The 23,826-nt window shown below is 38.2% G+C and overlaps 1 protein-coding gene across 2 annotated transcripts in view; it reads right to left on the bottom strand.

Moving 5' to 3' along the window:
* Nucleotides 1–9,021: 9,021 nt before the first annotated feature.
* Nucleotides 9,022–23,826, bottom strand: part of LOC114501989 (DNA-dependent protein kinase catalytic subunit) — a 189,287-nt gene continuing 174,482 nt past the window's right edge. For both annotated transcript variants that reach the window (XM_036031017.1, XM_036031018.1), the window contains 10 exons: nt 21,295–21,499; nt 20,083–20,150; nt 19,296–19,516; nt 18,766–18,858; nt 15,790–15,879; nt 15,514–15,585; nt 15,232–15,433; nt 13,821–14,009; nt 11,247–11,386; nt 9,022–10,668 (listed from right to left, as the gene is read on the bottom strand). In XM_036031017.1, the coding sequence (XP_035886910.1) occupies nt 10,464–10,668; nt 11,247–11,386; nt 13,821–14,009; nt 15,232–15,433; nt 15,514–15,585; nt 15,790–15,879; nt 18,766–18,858; nt 19,296–19,516; nt 20,083–20,150; nt 21,295–21,499 (1,485 nt within the window). In that variant the 3' untranslated portion in view covers nt 9,022–10,463. The remainder of the gene's footprint in view (nt 10,669–11,246; nt 11,387–13,820; nt 14,010–15,231; nt 15,434–15,513; nt 15,586–15,789; nt 15,880–18,765; nt 18,859–19,295; nt 19,517–20,082; nt 20,151–21,294; nt 21,500–23,826) is intronic.

Below are 23,826 nucleotides of genomic sequence, written 5' to 3'. Positions count from 1 at the left end.
ATAATCCTATAGATAAAAAACCCTAAAGAGTACACAAAATAAGTACTAGAACTAATAAATTAATTCAGCAAAGTTTCATGAGAAAAGATTAACACACAGCCAATTAACAATCCAAAAGGAAAGTTAGGAAAAACAATTGCATTTGCAGTAGCATCACAAAGAAAATATCTAGGGATAAATTTAACCAAGGAAACTAAAAAATATACCTACCAAAACCAGTCAAGATTATAAAACATTACTGAAAGAAATCAAGACATAAATAAAGATATTCTGTGTTCATAGACTGGAAGACTTAATATTGTTAAAATCTTGATACTCCACAAAACAACCTACAAAATCAATGAAAATCCTATCAAAATTCCAAGCGCTTTTGCTTTTCTTTTTTATTTTAATCATTCTTCAAGTACAGTTTTCTCCCACTTACTCCCATTCCAGCCCACCCACCCAACCCTCCCCTCTTCCCATTACCCCCGACCCCTAGTTTTTGTCCATGTGTCCTCCAAATTTGTTCCTGTAAACCCTACCCATTCCCCCCTGAAATTCCCTCTTCTCTCCCCTCTGGTCACTGTCAGTCTGTCCCCTATTTCAGTGTCTTTGGTTATATTTTGCTTGTTTCTTTGTTTTATTGTTTAGGTTCCCGTTAAAGGTGATACCGTGTGGTATTTCTCTTTCACTGCCTGGCTTGTTTTGCTTAGCATAATGCTTTCCAGCTCCATCCATGCTGTTGCAAAGGGTAGGAGCTCCTTCTTTCTTTCTGCTGCATAGAATTCCATTGTGTAAATGTACCATAGTTTTTTGATCCATTCATTTACTGGTGGGCATCTAGGTTGCTTCCAGCACCTAGCTATTGTAAATTGTGCTGCTATGAACATCGGGGTGCAAAGGTTCTTTTGTATTGGTGTTTCAGTGTTCTTAGGATATAGTCCCAGCAGTGGAATCGCAGGGTCAAAAGGCAGATCCATTTTAGTTTTCTGAGGAAGTTCCATACTGCTTTCTATATTGGTTGTACCAATCTGCAGTCCCACCAACAGTGCACTAGGGTTCCCTTTTCTCCACAACCTCTCCAACACTTGTTGTTTGTTGCTTTGTTTATGATGGCCATTCTGACTGGTGTGGAGTGGTATCTCACTGTGGTTTTAATCTGCATCTCTCTGATAGCGAGCGATGTTGAGCATCGTTTCATGTGTCTTTGGATTTTCTGTATGTCCTCCTTGGAGAAGTGGATGTTCAAGTCCTTTGCCCATTTTTTAATTGGGTTACTTGTCTTCTTAGAGTGGAGTCTTGTAAGTTCTTTATATATTTTGGAGATTAAACCCTTGTCTGAGGTATCTGGCAAATATATTTTCCCATGCAGTTGGTTCTCTTTTTATTTTGATACTGTTTTCTTTAGCTGTGCAGAAGCTTTTAATTTTGATGATGTCCCATTTGTTTATTCTTTCCTTTATGTCCCTTGCTCTAGGAGACAAGTCAGTAAAAAAGTTTCTGTGTGAAATATCTGAGATTTTCCTACCTACGTTCTCTTCTAGAACTTTAATGGTGTCACGTTTTATATTTAAGTCTTTTATCCACCTTGAATTTATTTTTGTATAAGGTGTAAGTTGGTGCTCGAGTTTCATTTTTTTTGCACGTACCTGTCCAGTTCCCTCAAAACCATTTGTTGAAGAGGCTATTTTTATTCCATTTCATGTTGCTGCTTCCTTTGTCAAATATTAATTGACCGTAGAGACTTGGGTATATTTCTGGGTTCTCTATTCTGTTCCATTGGTCCATGTGCCTGTTTTTATGCAAGTACCAGGCAGTTTTGATTACAGTGGCCTTGTAGTATATAGTTTTGTGTCAGGTATTGTGATCCCTCCTATTTCATTCTTCTTTCTCAAAATTGCAGCAGCTATTCGGGGTCATTTATGGTTCCATATAAATTGTTGAAGTGTGTGTTCTATGTCTGTGAAATAAGCCATTGGTACCTTAATAGGTATTGCATTGAATGTGTAAATTGCTATTGGTAGTATGGACATTTTGATGATATTAATTGTTCCAATCCATGAACAGGGTATATGATTCCATTTGTTTGTGTCTTCCTTGATTTCTCTCCTCAGTGTTATGTAGTTTTCTGAATACAGGTCTTTTACCTCTTTGGTTAGGTTTATTCCTAGGTATTTTATGTTTCTTTTTGCTATTTCAAATGGGATTTTTTTCTTGATTTCTGCTTCTGCTGTTTCATTGTTGGTGTACAGTAATGCCTTTGATTTCTGCATATTAACTTTGTATCCCGCTGTTTTGCCAAATTCATTTATTAGTTTGAGCAGTTTTTTGGTGGAGTCTATAGGATGTTCTATGTACACTATCATGTCATCTGCAAACAGTGACAGTTTTGTTTCCTCCTTTCTGATTTGGATTCCTTTTATTCCTTTTTCTTGTCTGATTGCTGTGGCTAAAACTTCCAGTACTATATTGAACAGAAGTGTTGAAAGTGGACATCCTTGTCTTGTTCCTGTTCTTAGTGGAAAAGATTTTAATTTTTGCCCATTGAGTATGATGTTGGCTGTAGGTTTCTCATATATGGCCTTTATTATGTTGAGGAATGCTCCCTCTATTCCCACTTTGCTGAGTGTTTTTATCATAAACGGGTGCTGTACTTTATCAAATGCTTTTTCTGCATCTACTGATATGATCATGTGGTTTTTGTCTTTGCTTTTGTTTATGTGATGTATTACATTTACTGATTTGCGAATATTGTACCATCCTTGCATACCTGGAATGAATCCCACTTGGTCATGGTGTATGATCTTCTTTTTTTTTATTTTTTTTATTTATTATTTGTAGAGAGGGAAGGGAGGGAGATAGAGAGAGAGAAAGAGAGAGAAAGATCAATGTGTGGTTGCTGGGGGTTATAGCCTGCAACCCAGGCATGTACCCTGGCTGGGAATCGAACCTGGGACACTTTGGTTCCCAGCCCGTGCTCAATCCACTGAGCTACGCCAGCCAGGGCTGATCTTCTTAATGTACTGTTCGATGTGGTTTCCCAGTATCTTGTTGAGTATTTTAGCGTCAATGTTCATCAGCGAGATTGGCTTGTAGTTTTCTTTCTTTGTTGTGTCTTTATCTGGTTTTGGAATTAAGATGATGTTGGCCTCATAAAAAGAGTTTGGGAATCTTCCATCCTTTTGGATTTTTTGAAATAGTCTGTGAAGGATAGGTGTTAGCTCTTCCTTAAATGCTTTGTAGAATTCTCCTGTGAAATCATTTCTCCCGGGATTTTGTGTGTTGGGAGTTTTTTCATTACTGCTTCCATTTCTTTTGCTGTTATTGGTTTGTTCAGGCTTTCTTCTTCTTTTTTGTTGAGTTTTGGAAGATTATATTTTTCTAGAAATTTGTCCATTTCATCTAGGTTTTCAAATTTCTTGGCATACAATTCTTCATAGTAATTTCTTACAATCCTTTGTATTTCTGTGGTATCTTGTTGTAATCTCTCCTTTTTCATTTCTGATTGCGTTTATTTGGGTCTTCTCTCTTTTTTTCTTGATCAGTCTGCTTAAAGGCTTGCCAATTTTATCTTTTCAAAGAACCAACTCTTGGATTCATTGATCTTTATAATTGTGCTTTTAGTCTCTATGTCATTTAATTCTGCTCTGATCTTGGTTATTTCCTTCTTTCTGCTTGCTTTGGGCTGTCTTTGTTATTGTTCCTCGAGTTCTTGTAGACGTAGGATTAGGTTGTTTGTTTGGAATGTTTCTAACTTTTTAGGTGGGCCTGTATCGCTATGACCTTCCCTCTCAGGACTGCCTTGGCTGTGTCGCATGTTTTGGGTTGTTGTGAGTTCGTTTTCATTTGCTTCCAGAAACCTTTTGATTTCTTCCCTAATATCATTCTTGATCCATTCATTGTTTAATAGCATGGTATTTAATCTTTCTGATTTTGACTGTTTGGGGTTTTTTTCCTTGGGGTTGGTTTGTAGCTTCAGTCCCTTGTGGTCTGAGAAAATGCTTGGTATGATTTCAATTTTTTTGAAATTGTTGAGACTTGTTTTGTGTCCTATCATGTGGTCAATCTTTGAAAATATTCCATGTACATTTGAAAAGAATGTGTATTTAGCTTCTTTGGGATGGAGGGTTCTGTATATATCAGTAAAGTCCATTTCGTCAAGGGTATTGTTCAATGCCACAATATCTTTGTTGATATTTTGTTTGGAAGATCTGTCCATTTTTGATAGTGGGGTGTTAAAATCCCCCACAATAATTGTGTTGCTGTCAATATCTTTCTTGAAGTCCTGTAAGATTTTCTTTATGTATTTGGGTGCTCCTATGTTGGGTGCATATATATTCACAATATTTATGTCTTCTTGGTGGATTCTTCTCTTGAATATTATGAAATGACCTTCTGGGTCTCTCTTTATGGTCCTTCTTTGGAAATCTATTTTGTCAGATACGAGTATTGTTACCCCGGCTTCTTTTTCCTGTCCATTTGCTTGGAAAATTTGTTTCCAGCCTTTCACTTTCAGCCTGTGCAGATCTTTTATGCTGAGGTGGGTCTCTTGTAGGCAGCATATGTGTGGGTCATGTTTTCTTATCCATTCAGCTATTCTATGTCTTTTGATTGGAACATTTAATCCATTTACATTTAAGGTTATTATTGATAGGTACTTATTCATTGCCTTTTATGTAGGTGTGTTCCTCTCTCACTCTCTCTTTTCCTTTCTTTCCTTAAAGCAGTCCCTTTAGCATCTCTTGCAGAGCTGGTTTAGTGGAGATGTATTCTTTTAGACTTCTTTTGTCTGAGAAACTTCTTATTTGGCCTTCTGTCTTGATTGAGAGCCTTGCTGCGTAGTCGTGGTTGCAGGCCTCTGGTTCTCATTACTTGGATTATTTCTTGCCATTCTCTTCTGGCTTGGAATGTTTCCATTGAGAAGTCAGCTGCTAACCTTATTGGGGCCCCCTTGTATGTTACTTCCTGTTTCTCCCTCTCTGCCTTTAAGATTCTCTTTGTCTTGAAATTTTGCCATTTAATTATGATGTGTCTTGAGGTGGGCCTCTTTGAGTTCCTCTTGATTTGGACTCTGTTTCCTGGATTTGTGTGACTTTTTCTCTCATCAAATTAGGGAAGTTTTCCATCATTACTTTTTCAAATAGGTTTTCCATCCCTTGTTCTTCTTCTTCTCCTTCTGGTATCCCTATTATACGGATATTATTACGTTTCATATTGTCTTGCATTTCTTTTAATCCCTCTTCATTTTTTCTGAGCCTCTTTTCCTTTTCTTGCTCTTTCTGGGTGTTTTCTTCTACTTTGTCCTCTAGCTCGCTGGTCCGATCTTCTGCTTCATCGATGCTGCTTTTCATTCCTTCTACTGTGTTCTTCAGTTCAGAAATTGTATTCTTCATTTCCTCTTGGCCCTTGTTGAGAGTTTCTATTTCCTTTTTATGCTGATGTAGTTTTCAGTGAGTTCATTGTAGCTTCCCTGTAATTTCCGGTAGCTCATTGTGAGCTCATTGAGCTTCCTGACAATCATTGCTTTGAACTCAATATCTGATAGTTGAATTGCCTCTATTTCATTTAGCATTCTTTCTGAGGCTTCCTCCTTTCCTTTCATTTGGGGATTGTTTCTTTGTCTTCCCATTGTTTGTGAGAGTCTTCTTGTTCACCTCACCTTCTTATATTGATCTGTTCTGGCTCCCTGGGTTTATGTTGTGAACTTCTTTAGTAGAATAGCAGTGAGTTTCAGTGGTGCTGTTTCCTTGATCTCCCAAGCTCACTGGTCTTGGGCTGTCGTTTAAGTTGGCTTTGTGTTTGCCTTTAGGTTTTGATTGTTGTTGAGGCCTTCTTTGGTGGTTCCTTCCCACCAGCTGGTTAAATGAGGGTCACTCTGTCCACCACCTCCTGTATTTTGTTGTGCTGGTGAGGGCAGATTGTGTGGAAGCTGGTTCTTCCGTGTGTATAAGGTTTAAAGAAATCTTGTTCAGTTGTTTGTATTGGGTACTGTCTCTACTGTTTAGTTGTATTTCCAGATAGGCCCTGGATTGAGGTTTGTGTGGTTACTACTCCCTCCTTCACCTTCTTTTGCTGTTATCTGTTAGTGATTCCTTTGCTGTTGGGTTTCCTCTTCCAGTGGGTATCCTGGTGTTCACCTCCCCCACCTATTCTTTTTTGTCATCAGTTGGAGGGGGAAGGCAAAATGGTTTAAGACAGCAACAGAGAATTCTATGCTATTTACAGTAGTAGCAAGTAGGGAAGAGATAGGAGATCCTTTGACTATGTATAGTGTTAACCGTGATCTTCCACCCAGCTAGCTGATTTTTAGAAAGGATGGAAAGAAGATAAGACCCTTACGGGGAAGGAAGGATTGTGAGTTGGATCTATAAAGCTGGGAGGTTGTGGGAAGTAATTTTCTCGGGTAAGGTGAGAGTAAAGGATAGTAAATAGGTGAAGTGTGTGAGAGAACAGAGTTATCCACTATAGTAATAGAGTTCAGGAAACTTTGAAATGGGCTAAGATCTGTGTGTGTGTGTGTGGGGGGGTGTTGTGAAGTAATTACAATTGCATGGAACAGCCGTTATTTACAATAATATTATCGCAACATTCATATGACAGTCTATGAGATCTAGGTAACAAGAATAGGGAGTACAGAACATCGAGTAGTGTGCTAATGGGACACAGGTGAGTTAAAGGACAGTAGATTAGTAATACAGTATAGAAAGAGATATCAGGGGAAAGCTGTCAGGTCATACAATATATCCAGCCTAGCAAATTAGACTATACAAAAAGAGGAGGGATATAAAAATACTATTAAAAAAAGATGTAGGAATACTGGAAAAATAATAATAAAACAAATATGCAATAACTTGCAGGTTCTCTGTAATAGCAGAGTGACATTTATCTCACTGTCCCAGCTGTTGTGATGCCCCTTCTTTGGGTTCAACTTTGGTGTTTTCACAGATCCAGGATTTTGTCTCATTGTAGGTATTTAGAAAAAAAATTAAAAAAGTAAAAAATAGAAAAGGCAGACGAAGGAAGGAAGAAGAGATAAAATTGGAGGACAGGAAGGAGGAAGGAATAAAACAAGAAATCAGGTAAGAGAGGAAAAAGAAATCAAAAGAGAATAAAAACAATAAAAATTAAAAAATTAAAAATTGTTAAAAAAAATAGAATCAAATTAAAAAGTCTCTTGGTTTCAAAGTGGCCAAACTGGTTTTTCTGCTCTTGCTGGCTGAGGCAGGCTGAAGAATGATTTGTTTGGCTTTTCTTCCTTGGCCAGTGGAGTTCGCACTGGCTCCTCAGCCTTGCGCCCTGGGTGTGGGAATCAGGTCTTTCCCCAGGGTTACTGCTGTGGACTGGGGTGCGGGGATGCTCTCCTTGCAAGCGTGCGCCCGTGTGCTGGTGTGCCGGTGCACCCGCTGGTCCACCCACGGCTGGGTAGCAGGGAGGCTGGAGCCACTGATCACTTTAGGAGTATTCCCCAAACAGCGTCTGTGTCTATTCACTCCTTCCTCTTGAGAAATTCCTCCCATTCAAGCCTGCCCCTCCCCACAGTGGCCTGGCTTCTCCTACCGCCAAACGCTCCAGCCAGACCGGTGACTGTGGGGGTCTGGGTCCGCTGCACAACTCAGCCCCTCCGGTGTCCACCACCTCCAAAGGTGCTCACAGCCCCCGTGTGTTTGCCAGCAGCTGGATTCCTCCCGGAGCTGCTCAGCCCTTGTTTGGCTGGGACGGGAGCAGTTGACCTGGCTCTCTCCCAAGGACCCTGCAAACCCAGCAGCGGCCCGGGCCTGGGGCTGCAGCCCCGGGACCACACACTGGTCCTGGGACCCTACCTTGTTGCAGCACTCTTCTTAGGGTCTGGTTTTTGTTCTTTTGGTTCTGCCACAATCCTTGGTCCTCTGTTTTCAAAAATGCTGAAGTATGTTGGTTGCTTGCCTCTCTACTCCATAGATCGGTCAGGATTTTCTCCCCTGAGCAGAGGAAAGCCGAATCTGCTCCTTCTTACTCCGACGCCATCTTAGCCCCCCGTCGCACTTTTGCTTTTCAAAAGGCTAATCCTTACATTCCCCAATTCTATTATGTTCAAAGAGAGAAATGCAATCCCAATAGCAGTGCTCTCATTTCAATTCACAGCCAATATTCTGAAGTTTAAAACATACATTTTAGTAGAAGTTATTGGTTGTTAATAAATAGTGCTTCGAAATTTTTGTAGGTCAATGAAAAAAGTTTTAGTTCTCTTAGAAACAGTTTTAAAGTTTTTTTTTTTATCTGGCTAGATTAAACTTTTCAAAAAAATTCTTGTTTATTCTATTACAGTGTCCCCATTTTCCCCTTTTGCAGTCCTCCATCCTGCCCATCCCCTACTCCCACAGTCCACCCCCACCCTGCTGTCCATGCCTGTGGATCATGCACACATGTTCCGTGATGACTCCCTGATGCTTCTTTCCACCATTCCTCCCACCCCACAGCAGCTGTCAGTCTGTTCTCTGCTTCCATGTCTTTCTTTCCCCATTATTTCATCATATGTGCTCTGTGCTGGCACTGCTGGATAATGAGACAGTGATTATGACATTGCCTATATCCCAAAGGAACTTAAGACAGAGATGGTTTTAGTTTGATAAAGTACTCAAATTAATATTCATAAATTATGAATATTTATCATAAATCATGAATATAATAATAAATATTATGAGTATGTTGAATGAATGGGTTCATTCAACACCTTTTCATTGAGTTTTTAATTTTTATTTATTAATTTTAGAGCGATGGAGGTCCCCCACCCCTCATCCCCTCTGCTAATCAGCCTTCTGTTGTATGTGAGCTAAACCAAATATCTTTATTCAATAAGACTCACAGAGTTGAAGTTTGGAGCCTAAGTATGCATCAGACATTAGTCCCTAAGTGTGTAATGAGGACATTTATTATCCTGAGCAATTGTACCAATGTCTGATGAACACTGTCTACTGGAACTCTTCCTTTTCATTGCCTGCTCATGGGTTCTGACAGTATTTTCAAGCAGAAGCTTTGAAACTGGACACACACGCCCAGTCATCTTGTAACAATGAACTTATACTGACATAAAAAGTAGTTGTCAAAAAACAGGATTTCCCATAATATGAGGATTTAGTTAATGAATATAGTTCACATTTTCAGGATTCAAGTGAAAATGATGGTTATTTAATAGGCTTGTTCGGGTTGTTTTTATGCTGTAGCAAAATATTTTTACTAGATCATGTATATACTGGGTTTTCACAAACAGGATCACTTACTGTTCCTTAAATATGAAATCTCTTTGAATAGATGCCATATGTTGAGAACACAGGCATTTATTTTTAATACCATAATGCCTTCAATCTGTCAGTAACAGTAAATTTGAGAGTAAACAGAGTAGAGAGAGATATAACATATAAGATGAACATTTTGCTTTTGAAACTACATAAAAGCTATACACTAATTTGGGGAAAAAACTTTAATGTTCCATATTTTTAAGATTATTATTTCTCAAAATCACACAAGAGTTTCCAGATATAAATGTTGGAAAACAATAATAAAAAAAAGTTGAAGGCAACCTGAAAACAGTCCCAGGTGGTAGAGGAGGGGCAGATATTTTGTGAATGGAAAGAAAGACATTTTTTGTATTTCATAATTTGATCTTGCTGTTCTAGAATGCATGTTTTCTCTTCAAGTGAGGAATCTATTTCATATAGAGATTTATCTGATTTTCCTGGAACTGAAATGCTTAGTGTCATCCCTATCTTCATACCTGGAATTCTTGAAGTTATCCTGAGTTTATCTGTCTACTCATTGTGGTTCAGAACAACAAAAGTGAGTGCTAATACTGGTTGTTTTTTTTTTAATCTGTCCTAGATACTCTCTCTTCTAGAGAACAATTCTATCATAGGTGTCAAAACTAAAAGAGAATAAACTGAAAAAAGAAAAAACTCTACAAAAATATCCTAACATATCAAATGCAATCATATCTGAATATAATAAGCCACAGCCACAGTTTTACTTGCTGTCATTATTCCTGCTCTGCTAACAGAACATAGCAATGTGTCAGTTGAGCAGTGGGCTTTACTTAGTGAATACATTCATCACAGTCTTAGTGATGAAGTGTATGGGTGTGATTTCCAATGTGCCCTAATTACCAATTAGAACCCTGAATGGAATGTTTACATATACCATTTATCAAGATAGATGGTTTATTTAAGTCACAGCACTTGTAATATGCTATAATCTTTGTATGCATATGAGCCTGGGTATGTGTTTTTTATTAAAAGTCTGTTATAACCCTAGCCTAATTTTTATTATAACCCAAATATTCATTCATTTCAATATTCACTTATTCATCATAATCTTGATAAACTTCTGCTCTAAGACTATATCACTAATTAGATTTCTTCTCTTTAGCGCTTAAGGAAAATCAGCTCATTGAAAGTTTAGGAGATTCTTTAAACACTTTCATGTTCTTTATCCGCTGATTCCTACAGACCTCACATCCAGGGCTCCCATCCTGCCCAAGTTCTGCCCAGGATGTTGGGGTCTGTTGCCTGGTCAATCAAGCACTTCACTTGAACTTCTTCTGAGAGCCCACTCTCTGGTTCCTGGGCACGGATGTTGTGATCCTTGCTTCCTCGAGCTACAGCCACAAAATCATCGAAGGCAGGTGCCTTCTCATGGCCCAGGAGTAACTCCTCACTGGAAAAAATGTTACACAAGTTCAGAAACACAAACCATGCATTTTTCCTTTGTTGCCTGCATCCTAGCTACTAAATATTCCCTCTCAACGCTTATAGAATATTTCTGTTTTTCATAACCATGAAGTTAAGAGATTCACTTTGTAGAAAAATAGAACATGAATAATGCTGCTATTAATGTTTGTCTACAAGCTTTTGTGTCAGTCTATACTTTCATTTCTCTTGGTTATACACTGAGAAATTGAACTGATGAGTCAAATGGTAGCTCTGTGTTAAAATTTCTGAGGAACTGCCAGACTGCCATTTTACCTTCCTACCACCAATACATGAGGGCTCCAACATCTGCACATCCTCACCAATACTAGTTATGTTCCACTTTTTATTAGTGGGTGTGAAGTGGTATCTTGTTTGCATTTCTCTGACGCCTAATGATGTTAAGCATTCACTTGTAAAATAAGGATAATATGGCTAATACCAAGACTGAACGTAAAGTTCTCAGCACTTTACACAGCATTTAGTAATCCAATAAATGGTAGTATCAAGCATTTTGTTTGTTTTTTCCACAAATGATGATCTTACCAAGTAATAACTGCTGGATTGGAACCTGCTAGCTTTCTCTTAGCATAAGATATTTTCTGCCGGGGATACCAACTTTTTTCTGTTATATTTGTCTTTTGAATCCATGATCCTCCTTTTTTCAGCATTTTCTGTTCAAAATTCTAAAGGAAAAGAACATGATTTTTTTTTTGCTTACAATAACAGTATATATAACCACATTTGAACAGATTAAATAAGTAATGATCTTAAAACAAACAAACATCTCTGTAACTGGGGGGAGCTCCATAGCTTCTAACGGTAGTACACATAAGAGTGACAATGATCTTGAGGGGCAGTAGTTTGGCTTAACATATCACACTCTACATAAAGGGTGCCATCACTAAGCTTCATTCTTTTGGGGCCATATTATAAAGAACACTTGATATTTAAGAAAGAACTATTTGCCTTTATGATCAAGAAACACCTCTTATAGGACAGACTTTAAATTAAAAGCTGTCTCCTAGAAAAACTGAACCCTCCATCAAGGGGTCCATGTTTCCTCTCCTAGTTAGAAATATACTCTATTTAAAAAACAGTTCTGAGGGGACTTCCGGCAAGACGGAGGAATAGGTGGACGCACCGTACCTCCTTGCACAACCAAGATTAGAACAACAATAATTTACAGACAGAATAACACTCAGAGCTGACAGAGGATTTATCTGAATGGAAGTCGGACAGACAAGAAGTTGAAGTAGACCCGTACATCCAAACTGGTAGGAGATGATGATGAGCCGGGCGGGCGCGGGGCTGGTGCAGGTCGGCAAAATTTGGCGCGAAATCAGTGTGACAGCCATCCGGGGCCCAAGAACACAGCGGTGATCCCTGAGTATGCAAGCTGTGGCTGGCGGACCCAGTGAGGCAGCGATTGTGGAACAGGGCAGAGCTCGCAGCCCAGGATCCCAGAGAAGGGTCTGAGCCCAGGACAACAGAACTACCGCCACTGTTCCCTCCCGTCCCCGCTCCTGCCCCCACATATAATGTCACAATCTAGCGACTGGGGTGCCCAGCCCCGGTGAACACCTATGGCTCCGCCCCCCACCGTAACAAGAGCGACCAGACCGGGGGAAAAAAAAAAAAGGAGAGACAGGGAAAGACATAAGACATGTTTCCAACAGAACAGATCAGTCCCCCAGGACTCATCCTTTTGAGCGACCAAGAAATAGCCAATCTATCAGATGCACAGTTCAAAACACTGGTGATCAGAAAGCTCATGGAATTGGTTGATTTTGGGCGCAAATTAGATGAAAGGATGCAGGTTACCATAAAGAGATGCAGGAAGATACACGGAGGAGAGCCAATAGCGAAAGGAAGGAATCTGAGTCTCAAAACAATACAGAGGACCAGAAGGAAGATAGAATTAACCAAGTAGAAAAGCATGATGAAATAATTCAAAAAAATGAGGAAAAGCTTAAGAGCATCCAGGACACCTTTAAATGTTCCAATATCTGAATTATAGGGGTACCAGAAAGGGAAGGGGAAAAGCAACAAATTGAGCACGTATTTGAACAAATAATAAAGGAGAACTTTCCCAATCTGGCAAAGGGAACAGTCTTCCAAGAAATCCAAGCTCAGAGAGCCCCAAAGAAGTTGGACCCAAGAAGAAACACACCAAGGCACATCATAATTACATTAGCCAAGGTAAAAACGAAGGAGAGAATCCTAGAAGCAGCAAGAGATAAGGGGACAGTCACCTACAAAGGAGTTCCCATCAGACTGTCAGCTGATTTCTCCAAAGAGACCTTACAGGGAAGAAGGGGCTGGAAAGAAATATTCCAAGTCATGAAAGACAAGGACCTACATCCCAGATTGCTCTATCCAGCAAAGCTCTCATTTAGAATGGAAGGGCAGTTAAAGTGCTTTTCAGATAAGGTCAAGTTAAAGGAGTTCATCATCACCAAGCCCTTATTTTATGAAATGCTAAAGGGACTTATCTAAGAAAAGAAGATAAAGAAAAGACATGTATAGTAAAAGGACAGCAAACTCACAATTATTAACAACCACACCTAAAGCAAAACCAAAAGAAACTAAGTAAACAACTAGAACAGGAACAGAACCACAGAAATGGAGGGCACATGGAGGGTTAGCAACAGAGGGGTGGGAGGAGGAGAGAGGGGGAAAAGGTATAGAGAATAAGTAGCATAGAATGTAGGTTGAAAATAGATAGGGGGAGGGCAAGAATAGTACGGGAAATGTAGAAGCTAAAGAACTGATAAATATGACACATGGACATGAACTAAAGGGGGGAACGTGGGTGGGAGAGGGGGTACAGGGTGGAGGGGAGAGAAGGGGGGAAATGGGACAACTGTAATAGCATAATCAATAAAATATATTTAAAAAAAGACGCAAAAAAAAAAAAGTTATATCCAAATAAAAGTATGTTTTTTAGTTGGTTTTCAGGCCAAATAATCCCAAATGTTAATTTCGAGAAATGCTGTAAACAACCAGGTAAATACTTCAGTAAACACAATTTGATGCATTTCAATTATATGTAAGTAGATGGCGCATCAATCACTGGTGCACTGTAATAAATGTGAAAGTGCATATAAACAACCCTACCTTCCAGTCGAAGGAAGGTTCCTTCACAAACACGTCCATGGTGGCAGTGAGCAGGTCAGGGTGTGAGCGGAAGGCTCTCAGTGCGTGCACCATGACACTGTACATAACACCTGTTTCTTTCATTGGTAACATCAGATTGATAAACTGGCGAGTCAGACGGAAAGGCATCAGCTCAGGGACTGGAAGAAACTAAAGAGAAAAATACATGCAAGAAACAGAATATATTAACTAGAAAGAAACCTCAAAATAACAAGCACAAACAAAACATCTCCCCATAGTTACTGTTCAAATTTAGTGAGAATATGAACAACTCTTTTCTCAAAATCAGCTGCATAGATATAAATTTACTGTGCACAAGAGGAATCTACAGAATCATCCTTGCAATGCAGAAACCTATGTGCAGAGGACCATATAACCTGCAGAGATTTAAAAGTGCAATTTAAAACTTTCAGAGTTCAGAGAAAATATTTGTATCATGTCTTGTACAAAGGTATATTGATTATGGGGCTTCAAAAAACATCCTTATAGCCTTCCTTTTTCATAGGAACTCATTTTATTCTTAGCTCTGATTACATAATTTATGACCACACCCTCCATAACCTGTCTGAACCAGGACAAAATGAAGCTGAGAATATCCCTTTCTGTAAGAATGTCAAATTTAATGTTCATGATAAAACTGACTCAACTGATATGTTATTTCTCTTTTAAAAACTATCCATTTCCATACTGTGCAGCCATAAAAAGAAGGAACTCTTACTTTTATAACAGCATGGATGGACCTAGAGATTATTATGCTAAGTGAAATAAGCCAGTCAGAGAAAGAGAAATAACAAATGATCTTACTTAAACGTGGAATCTAATGAACAAAATAAAACTAATGAAAACAATAGAAACAGAGGCATGCCCTGGCTGGCGTAGCTCAGTGGACTGAGCGCGGGCTGCGAACCAAAGCATCGCAGGTTCAATTCCCAGTGAGGGCACACGCCTGAGTTGCAGGCCACGGCCCCCAGCAACTGCACATTGATGTCTCTCTCTCTTTCTCCCTCCCTTCCCTCTCTAAAAATAAATAAATAAAATCTAAAAAAAAGTATTAAAAGAAAAAGAAACAGAGGCATGGATACATGGAATAGACTGACAGCTATTGGGGACAAGGGACTGGATAAAAGGTCTTGAAGGGATTAGTCAAATAACATACATGCATAACCCACAGATACAGACAACAGTGTGGGGATGGCTAGAGGGAAGGGGGAGCATGGGTGGAGGCAGGCACAGGGGAGGAAAATGGGGATATCCGTATTAGTGTCAACAGTAAAAATAAAGAAGGGGGAGAATCTATCCATTTCCAGAGGGTATTACAAAGTCCTATGACAATTGTAAATAGCCAAGAACAATGAAAGCAAGATGAGCCTACCTGAGTAGCTGATCCAAATGCATGTCCAAAGTCGATCCCAATCATTCTGCCTGTCTCCATGCTCACCATAAAATTGTTCAGATGTCTGTCCCCAATGCCCAGAATCCAGTGGCTAATGCACATCAGAGCATGAGAGCTGGCGAAGTGGGAGCGGAGTGCCAGAAAGGCCTCCGGGCCTGTGCTCATCTTCAGGAAGGCGCGTCTAGAACAGGGAGACACAAGTCTGTGGGCTCTGCTGCCGTACCAGCAGGCTGATTAAGATAGAAGTATACTGGTACTTACTTTAAGAGACCAGCTGGTACTCTACTTTCTCTTTTTCTAAACGATGAGACTGTTTCAGTACGATTAGCTTTCCTATGATTTAATAATAGAAAATGTCTGATTAGAACAAACTTCTTGTGACTGGAAATGTAAAATTCTTTGTTTGCATTGAAGCTCAAATATCAAGTAACTGGATTTTGACTTCTTTGAGATAAAACTTTCTAAGAAACAAAAGTATATATGTAACTCTGAGAAGCATGAACTAGTTATTAAAGGGAAAAATCAGAATAAACTTACTTATATATTAGCATGTAAGCACCAATATCATGTTTTCCAGATACCTTTCTCAGCCAGTCTCTATATTCAGATGGTGGTGCTTTGGGATCCCTAACAAATAGGAAAAAGGGAATCAGCATCAGGAAGATATTTAGCATTACATGATTTTAGAGGCAAAGATCACCAAGAATTCATTGAAAAATAGTGAAGAGGTAGGAGAAATAAGTATGACTTTTAATCACATTTAATGTTACCAATGAACCCATGTTACTCTGAATCCAGAATTTCAACATATCATTATCCATTCTTAATTTCTCCTAAAGAAACCAAAGCTATTTCCTGTATAAAAATGCAGGCACAAAACAATCAGATAAAACAATCTTCCCACTTCATACAGAAAGAAACAAGATGACCTAAACATAAGTGTTTAATGATCTTGGCAAATGGTTCTAAAATTCTTGTCCTAGAAAATAACCACAACAAGATGACTGTACTACGTGCAACATTTGAATTAGGCAAGAAATGTGAAGCCATATTAGCACTTCAAACAAGACATACAGATTATTTGTTGAAGACAGACCGAGTCTGTTTTTGTCATTATTTAAAACATTGCCAAACTCTTTTTCTCATTTCCAGTATGCAGATACCTACAAAATCCATATTAAGAACAATAAAGTACTTTTTTAGATGATAATGGATTTGAATTGAATTTGAAAAGCTTTTTTCAATAATGCTTCATAGCAAAAGGCAAGTATGTGGGTAGTTGGAAACAATGTGATATTTGTATGCTTAGCCACTTTTGGGTTTGTGTCAAAGCTTTAACAAGGTTTCCTAAACACAAAACAAAACAAAAACCAGAGAAAGAACAATTTTGCAACATATTACTTAACAGTTCAATCATGTAAGTTGAATCTAATTTCATTAATAGACACTCAATTTTGAGCTAAATTCTCTCCTAGTTCCAAGTGGGATGAAAATTGTTAGTTTGAAAAACTGCAATATGTAAAAAAAAAAAAAATAGCAATGATTTTTTAGTAATGAGGGTTGGAGGTTCCTTGCTTTAAAAAGGTATAGTGGGAAAGTAATGTATACATTTCTGTATCTGAAAAGCAGTTTAAACTCTGTTGACACCTATATTTATCTTATGCATTTTACATTAGTATCCCATCTTACTAACTGGGACATTGGAATAAGTAAGAGGTGAGTTCCTTGTCTAAGATTCTCCTTGTGAGTCAGGACCACTGAGTTAGCACCTGAGTGAGCTTTGGAATGTCTGACTCCAGGAAATAATGTTCATCAGTTTTCCTGTCTCCCAGGGAAGGCAGAAACGATTCCAGACAAAGGACTCAAATGACTGAAATGAAAAGGTGGTAAATACTGTCTTATGTAGCAACTATAACCCACAAATAAGAATTTGATCAAAATGATTAATTTTATAGAAATCGTTCCTGACCGATAAGCATATTGCTCCTATGGAAATACTTTCAGGAAAGAATGAGAGCACAATGAAGAAAAAATAGGCTTTGACACTGTTTGTCACTTCTACCTTTACTCTATATCTCATCATCAAAGCTGGTTAACTGCTCTGTTGGGAACCGCCCTGACTGGTATCAGAAGCTGAAAGCCCCGCCTAGGCTAAGGCTAAGGGAACGCCCTTGGACCTTAAACCAGCAAGGAGACAAAAGCTTATCTCCCTGGCAGGAATGCTGCTTCTGCTGCTTTATTCATAACTGAACCCCAAAAAGCTTGGTCAGTTAGCCAAAGACGGGTAAGATTCCCCACGGCGGGAACGACCTAAGACAGGCACGATCACTTTGGAAGGCCCCCCAAAAGAAGGACTTGTGGGGCTGCAGCAAAAGGGGGTGATGGACCCTCACTCCTCGGCTTTGACAAAGCCTGAGTTCTCATCGTCTGGGAGAAAATCTCCTTATTGCCTTAGTTCCCTTGCTCCACCTAAGCCTGAAACAATGACAGGGTGGTGTAGCTCTGTGCTGAAAAGGGCGGATTCCCTAGGTGATCAGGCCTAAGAAAGAATATGTAAATTACTGTGAAACCTTCTTTGTTTAGAATGTTCTCAGTTGAATGAGAGGGGTACAAGGAGGAAGTTAGTTTGTTCCTCAAAGTCTTACAGCTCTTTGACCCCGACTCAATAGACTGGCAAAGTTCCTTGTTTTCTATAGTTCCTTACTTCCCCCTGATAAGTACTGTACTTTACCTGAATTACTATGCAAAATGAGCCCAATAAAAGCAGGTATGGATTGTAAATCAGGGCGATCCCCACTAGGGGGGGTGGCCATTTCGTCCCTACTTCCCCACAGAAACTGGTGTGTCTCTGTGCATGTTTTTTCTAGCGTGTTTTCGGCGAGCTATCTGCAGTGTTCTGTGGTCACTGCTGGCCAGTGACCCACGCAACACTGCTCTTTCAAAATCTCTTTCAAAGTTGTCCTTATTTTTCTTTATAGAAACAAATAACAAAAAACCTTCTGATTAGCTATACCACTTACATGCTGGCTGATTGAGCACAAATTACTTAAGCTCTTTGGACATCAGCATCCTCATCTGTACAGAGGTAATAATAATACCTCGTAGGTTTTTGTAAAAAATAAATGACTTCATTTATCTTAAGAACTGAGAATAGTGTCTAGCACATAGAAAATGTTTAATGAAATGTTAGCTGCTATTCTTATTATTTATCTTCAAAATTTTCCCTTTTTTTCAAAGTTAGTACTTTTGTTTTTATTGTGGTAAAATATATGCAACTACTGTTTAGACTTCTCTATTCTGTGTCTTATTCATCCAGCCAGGGGCAGATTAAAGACTGGGCTAGGTGTGGCTGAGAGTACCAATTAAAAGGGGCCCTAAAATGTTACTGGAAACACAAGGTGGAGGAAACTGAATTTGAAACAACTCTACTGAGAATATTGTGTCTGGGTAGCAGCAAGGCTTGCTGGGGTAAATCAGAGCAGAGGTGGAGAAAATATTTAGACTCTGTATTACCTTGTATAAGCTGTTTTCTCCTCTTCTGACATGTTACTCAAAAGAAGATCCTTTAAGGTAAAAGTATTTTCAATCCATTCAATTAATCCTAACCTGAAAAGGAGAATAAGAGGTTTATGAATACAAACCCAAACTGTCCTTTCTTCAGTAGAATCAAAGAAAATAGATTTTTTCATGTCAATTCTTCACTTACCTTCTCCACATTAAGATGAAAAGCAAAGGTTTAGGATGGGAGGTAGAAGGTGGGAGATGGGGGTGGGTGGGGTGGAGGAAAGTGGTGGTGGGAAAATGGAGACAGCTGTACTTGAACATTAATACAAAAACAATAAATAAATAAATAAAAGAAAATCATAGATTTAGAAGTGTTTATTAGTCCTGGTTAGCTCTCTGTCTGAGAAATTTAAAACACTGAATTGTAAGTGACCCCCTGCCCCATCTCAGCAAAATTAAACAAGGATTTGGCCCAGTGCTGAAACTTCCATTCATATAAATAAATCTTCTCTAGAATGATAATACCCATGTGGTCATACCTGGAGGTCATGGGAATGACGTGGTATGTCTTTAACTGCATGTTTCTCTGACTACAAGCAGCATCTTGGGACAGAATGACATTCATGACCTCGAAAAGCTGCTCAATGCGTTGGTCCTGCCGCAGGTCTTCCCCACCCTTCACAAGGAAAGGGTACTCTCGCTCATCATGGCCTCGGATGATGATGCGTTTTGGTTTTCTGATAGAAGTCATTGTTTTTACCTGTAAAAATTAAGACAATATTTTTAGGTGTAGTCTGAAAAACTGAGACACTAATCTATCAAATCATCATCCAAAGGGAAAAGCAAGGAGGCGCACATTACTCAAAGAGAGATCTCTCTTTGAAGACAGAGTCAGGTGATACAGAGAAAAAAAAAAGAGAACTTGAGGCCAGTGAAATATTTCTGATACCTGTTTCCACCGTACTATTATGCCCACAGAATTTCATATTCCTGGTTAAAATAATTGCTTATAAATGTGGATGTCCTTAGCAACAAGCCATATACAACTTTCTATAATTACTTAATTTTACATATATTTGATAGTGTATACACATATAGTTTACTCTTAAAGTGTATATGTCTTTAAATATGATTGATATTAAAACACTGGAAATATTAAGAAATTCAGTAAATAAGTGGACCAGAAAACTACATACATTTGAGACCAACAAAGGGAGCTAAATGTCTTTCTTTAGTCATGACAAATACTCTCCTATCTGAAGAACTGAGTGCCACACACTAACAGTCCTGACTGTGATGAATGGGGTCATGATCACCCACACCTACCCGCTCATCAAACCCAGCAACTCGTACGTGATATTCTGGCACTGGTTTTCCTTTGCCATCATACTGACCTAAAACAAAACAAAAAAGCCTCACTTAGATACAGCTATTACAAAACGAGCCCTGTATTTTAAAATGTATCTATTGATCTAATTTTAAAAAGCTTATCAAACATAATAAAATTTTTTACTAAAAGTTTACATTTAAAGAAAATGGCCTTAAAAAAATAAAATTAGCCCTGGCTGGTATAGCTCAGTGGATTGAGCATGGGCCTGTGAAACAAATGGTTGCCGGTTTGGTTCCTAGTCAGGGTACATGCCTGGGTTGCAGGTCAGGTCCCCAGTTGGGGGAGCATGAGGGGCAACAACACACTGATGTTTCTCTCCTTCTCTTTCTCCTTCCCTTCCTCTCTCTCTTAAAAACAAATTAAAAAACAAAACAAAACAATGTAATTACTTCTCCTCAATTTGACTAATGATAGAATTGCAAACAGGAAAAGTAATGCACTGAGCTAGAACACTGTATTATTTTAAGGAGAATCAAGCTGCATATGAGAGGGCTTATGTTTCAAATACTTTCCTTGAAACTTCCTGTATGCAGTGCACAGCTGTTGATAATAACAAAGAAAAGTACTTCTCCAAATGTTTTTTGATATCCACTGGAATGAATAACCATATTAAAACATTTTTTTTTGGTCTTGTGAATTCTAGGGTGAAGAACATGGAATGTACAAAGATTGGCTTTGAAAAATCATGCCAGCTTCATCTGACCAACTTGTCTTTATTCTCAACGTCACAATTCTTTTTCCTGGAGGTAAGTTATTGATCATTATCTCATCACTTCATATGGGACCAACATGTACATCCCAAGAAATGACTTGCATTGATACCTATATTATATTTCTGAGAAAAGGTTATTCAGGAAGAAAGCATGGTGTGTTTAGAAGAAATTACCAGTTACCATTATTATTAGATAAAAATCTGAATAGACAGACATCTTAATCAAGAATATAAGAAAACTATGATCTAATTGGACACTGGGTAAAGTGTACTGAATGACAGTAATTATTAATTTTCCTAATGATGAAAAATGTAGGAAAGTTTTAAAATTACAAAAATTACTGTCAGGATCCTGATATTATTTTAGAAATCAAAGATTCTTGCTACAGTACTATTCTCCTTCAAGTAGTTTGTCACTTCTAAAAGGTTAACTCACCAGGAATCTCCAGCTCATTTCTCAAGAATTCTACTCTGAAGTCACTCATCCAGGGGGAGCATTCTTTCAGGTTCCCAGGTGGCTTTGAGTCTTTGCCCATTTTTGAAAGTAGTAAGTTGGTAATGTCTTCAAAGTCACAAAGCTTCATTCCAGATAGCTTAGAACCTCCTTTCCCAAAGTGTTTATCAAATTCTTTTCCAAAAGCCTAAAATTAATAGCTTAATTAAATATTAACATTTACAGTAAATTTGAACTTTGGAAAAGGTTCTAGGTTTACGAATGTTTATAATACATAAGTACCCAATTAATTATATAGTTTTTTTTCTATGCTTTCACGATTTATAGTTGCTTTCCTCGAATGTTTCAACACTCAGAAACACCTGAAGCCTGTCTTTGTTTGTGTTCCTTTGAAAGAGAAACAGAATTAAATGACATAGAGACTTAAAGAACAATTCAAAGGATCAAAAATACAGGAACTGGTTCTTTGAAAAGATAAACAAAATCAACAAGCCTTTAACCAGACTCATCAAGAAAAAAAAAAAGGACCCAAGTAAATAAAATCAGAAACAACAGAGGAGAAATTACAATAGACATCACAGAAATAGAGAGAATTTTCAGAAATTACTACAAACTATATGCCAAGAAATTTGACAACCTGGGCAAAATGGAAAAATTTCTAGAAACATATAATCTTCCAAAACTGAATCAAGAAGCAGCAGAAAGCCTGAATAGACTGATAACTATTTGTGAAATTGAAGCAATAATTAAAAAAACTCCTGGCATACAAGAGCCCTGGACCAGACAGCTTCACAGGCAAATTTTACCAAACATTTAGGGAAGAGCTAACTCCTTGTCTTTCTCAAACTATTCCAAGAAACTCAAGAAGAGGGAAGACTCCCAAACTCTTTCTATGAGGCCAGTGTTACCCTCACTCCAAAACCAAGTAAAGACACAGTAAAGAAAGAAAACTACAGGCCAATGTTGCTGATGAACATAGATGCTAAAATCCTCAAACAAATATTGGCAAATCAGATCCAGCAATACATAAAAAGATCATACACTATGATCAAGTGGGATTCATCCCAGGGATGCAAGGATGGTATAATATTTGCAAATCAATAAATGTAATATACCACACAGAGAAAATCAAAGACAAAAATCACATGATCATATCAATAGATGCTGAAAATGCATTTGATAAAGGACAGAATCCATTTATGATGAAAGGCTCAGCAAAGTGGGAGTAGAGGGAGCATACCTAAACATAATAAAGGCCATATACGAGAAACCTACAGCCAACATCCACTCAATGGGCAAAAAATAAAAGCTTTCCCTCTAAGATCAGGAACATGACAAGGGTGTCTGCTTTCACCACTTTTATTCAAAATAGTACTGCAACTTCTGGCCATAGTGATCACACAAGAAGAAGAAAATAAAAGGCATCCAAATGGGAAAGGAGGAAATAAAACTGTCATTATTTGCAGATGACATAAAGGTGTACGGAAAAAAACTCTATAGATTCCACCAAAAAACACACAAAAAATTTGACCTAATAAATGAATTTGGCAAAATACCAGGACACAAAGTCAATATTCAGAAGTAAAAGGCATTTTTGTACACCAAAAATGCAATAACAGAAACAGAAACTAGGAAAAGAAATCCCATTTACTATAGCAACAAGAAAAATAAACCTAGGAATAAATTTAACCAATTAGGTAAAAGACCTATATTCAGAAAATTACAGAATACTAAAGAAAGAAATCAAGGAAGACACAAACAAATGGAAGCATGTATCGTGCTCATGGATTGGAAGAATTAACATCATCAAAATGTCCACACTACCCAAAGCAATCTATAGATTCAATTCAATCCCTATTAGAATACCAATGACATATTTCACAGATATAGAAAAAACATTTCAAAAACTTATATGGAACCAAAAATTACTGCAAATAGCTGCAGCAATTTGAGCAAGAGGAATAAAGGAGGAAGGATCACAATACCTGATATCAAACTATACTACAAGGCCACTGTAATCAAAATAGTCTGGTACTGGCATTAGAAGAGACACATAGATCAATGGAACAGAATAGAGAGCCCAGAAATAAACCTATGTCTCTATAGTCAATTAATATTTGACAAAGGGGCAGAAGCATAAAATGGAGTAAAAGTAGCCTCTTCAACAAATGGTGCTGGAAGATCTGGAATGGTACATGCACAAAAATGAAAGTAGACCACCAACTTACAACATACACCAGAATAAACTCAAAATGGATAAAACACTTAAACATAAGCTGCCACACCATAAAAGTCCTAGAGGAAAACATAAGCAGTAAAATTTCAGATATCCCATAAAGCAATATTTTCACTGATGCATCCTCTAGGGCAAGAGAAATAAAGGAAAGAAGAAACAAATGGGGGCTATATCAAATTTAAAATCTTCTGCACAGCTAAAGAAAATATCATCAAAATGGAAAGGAAACCAACCACATGGGAAATCATCCTTGCCAACAATACCTTGGACAAAAGTTT

This window comes from Phyllostomus discolor, chromosome 7 (assembly GCF_004126475.2).
Source record: "Phyllostomus discolor isolate MPI-MPIP mPhyDis1 chromosome 7, mPhyDis1.pri.v3, whole genome shotgun sequence".
Taxonomy (NCBI): Eukaryota; Metazoa; Chordata; class Mammalia; order Chiroptera; family Phyllostomidae; genus Phyllostomus; species Phyllostomus discolor.
The sequence above is the reverse complement of the archived record's forward strand: the minus strand, read 5'-3'. Positions and strand labels throughout refer to the sequence as shown.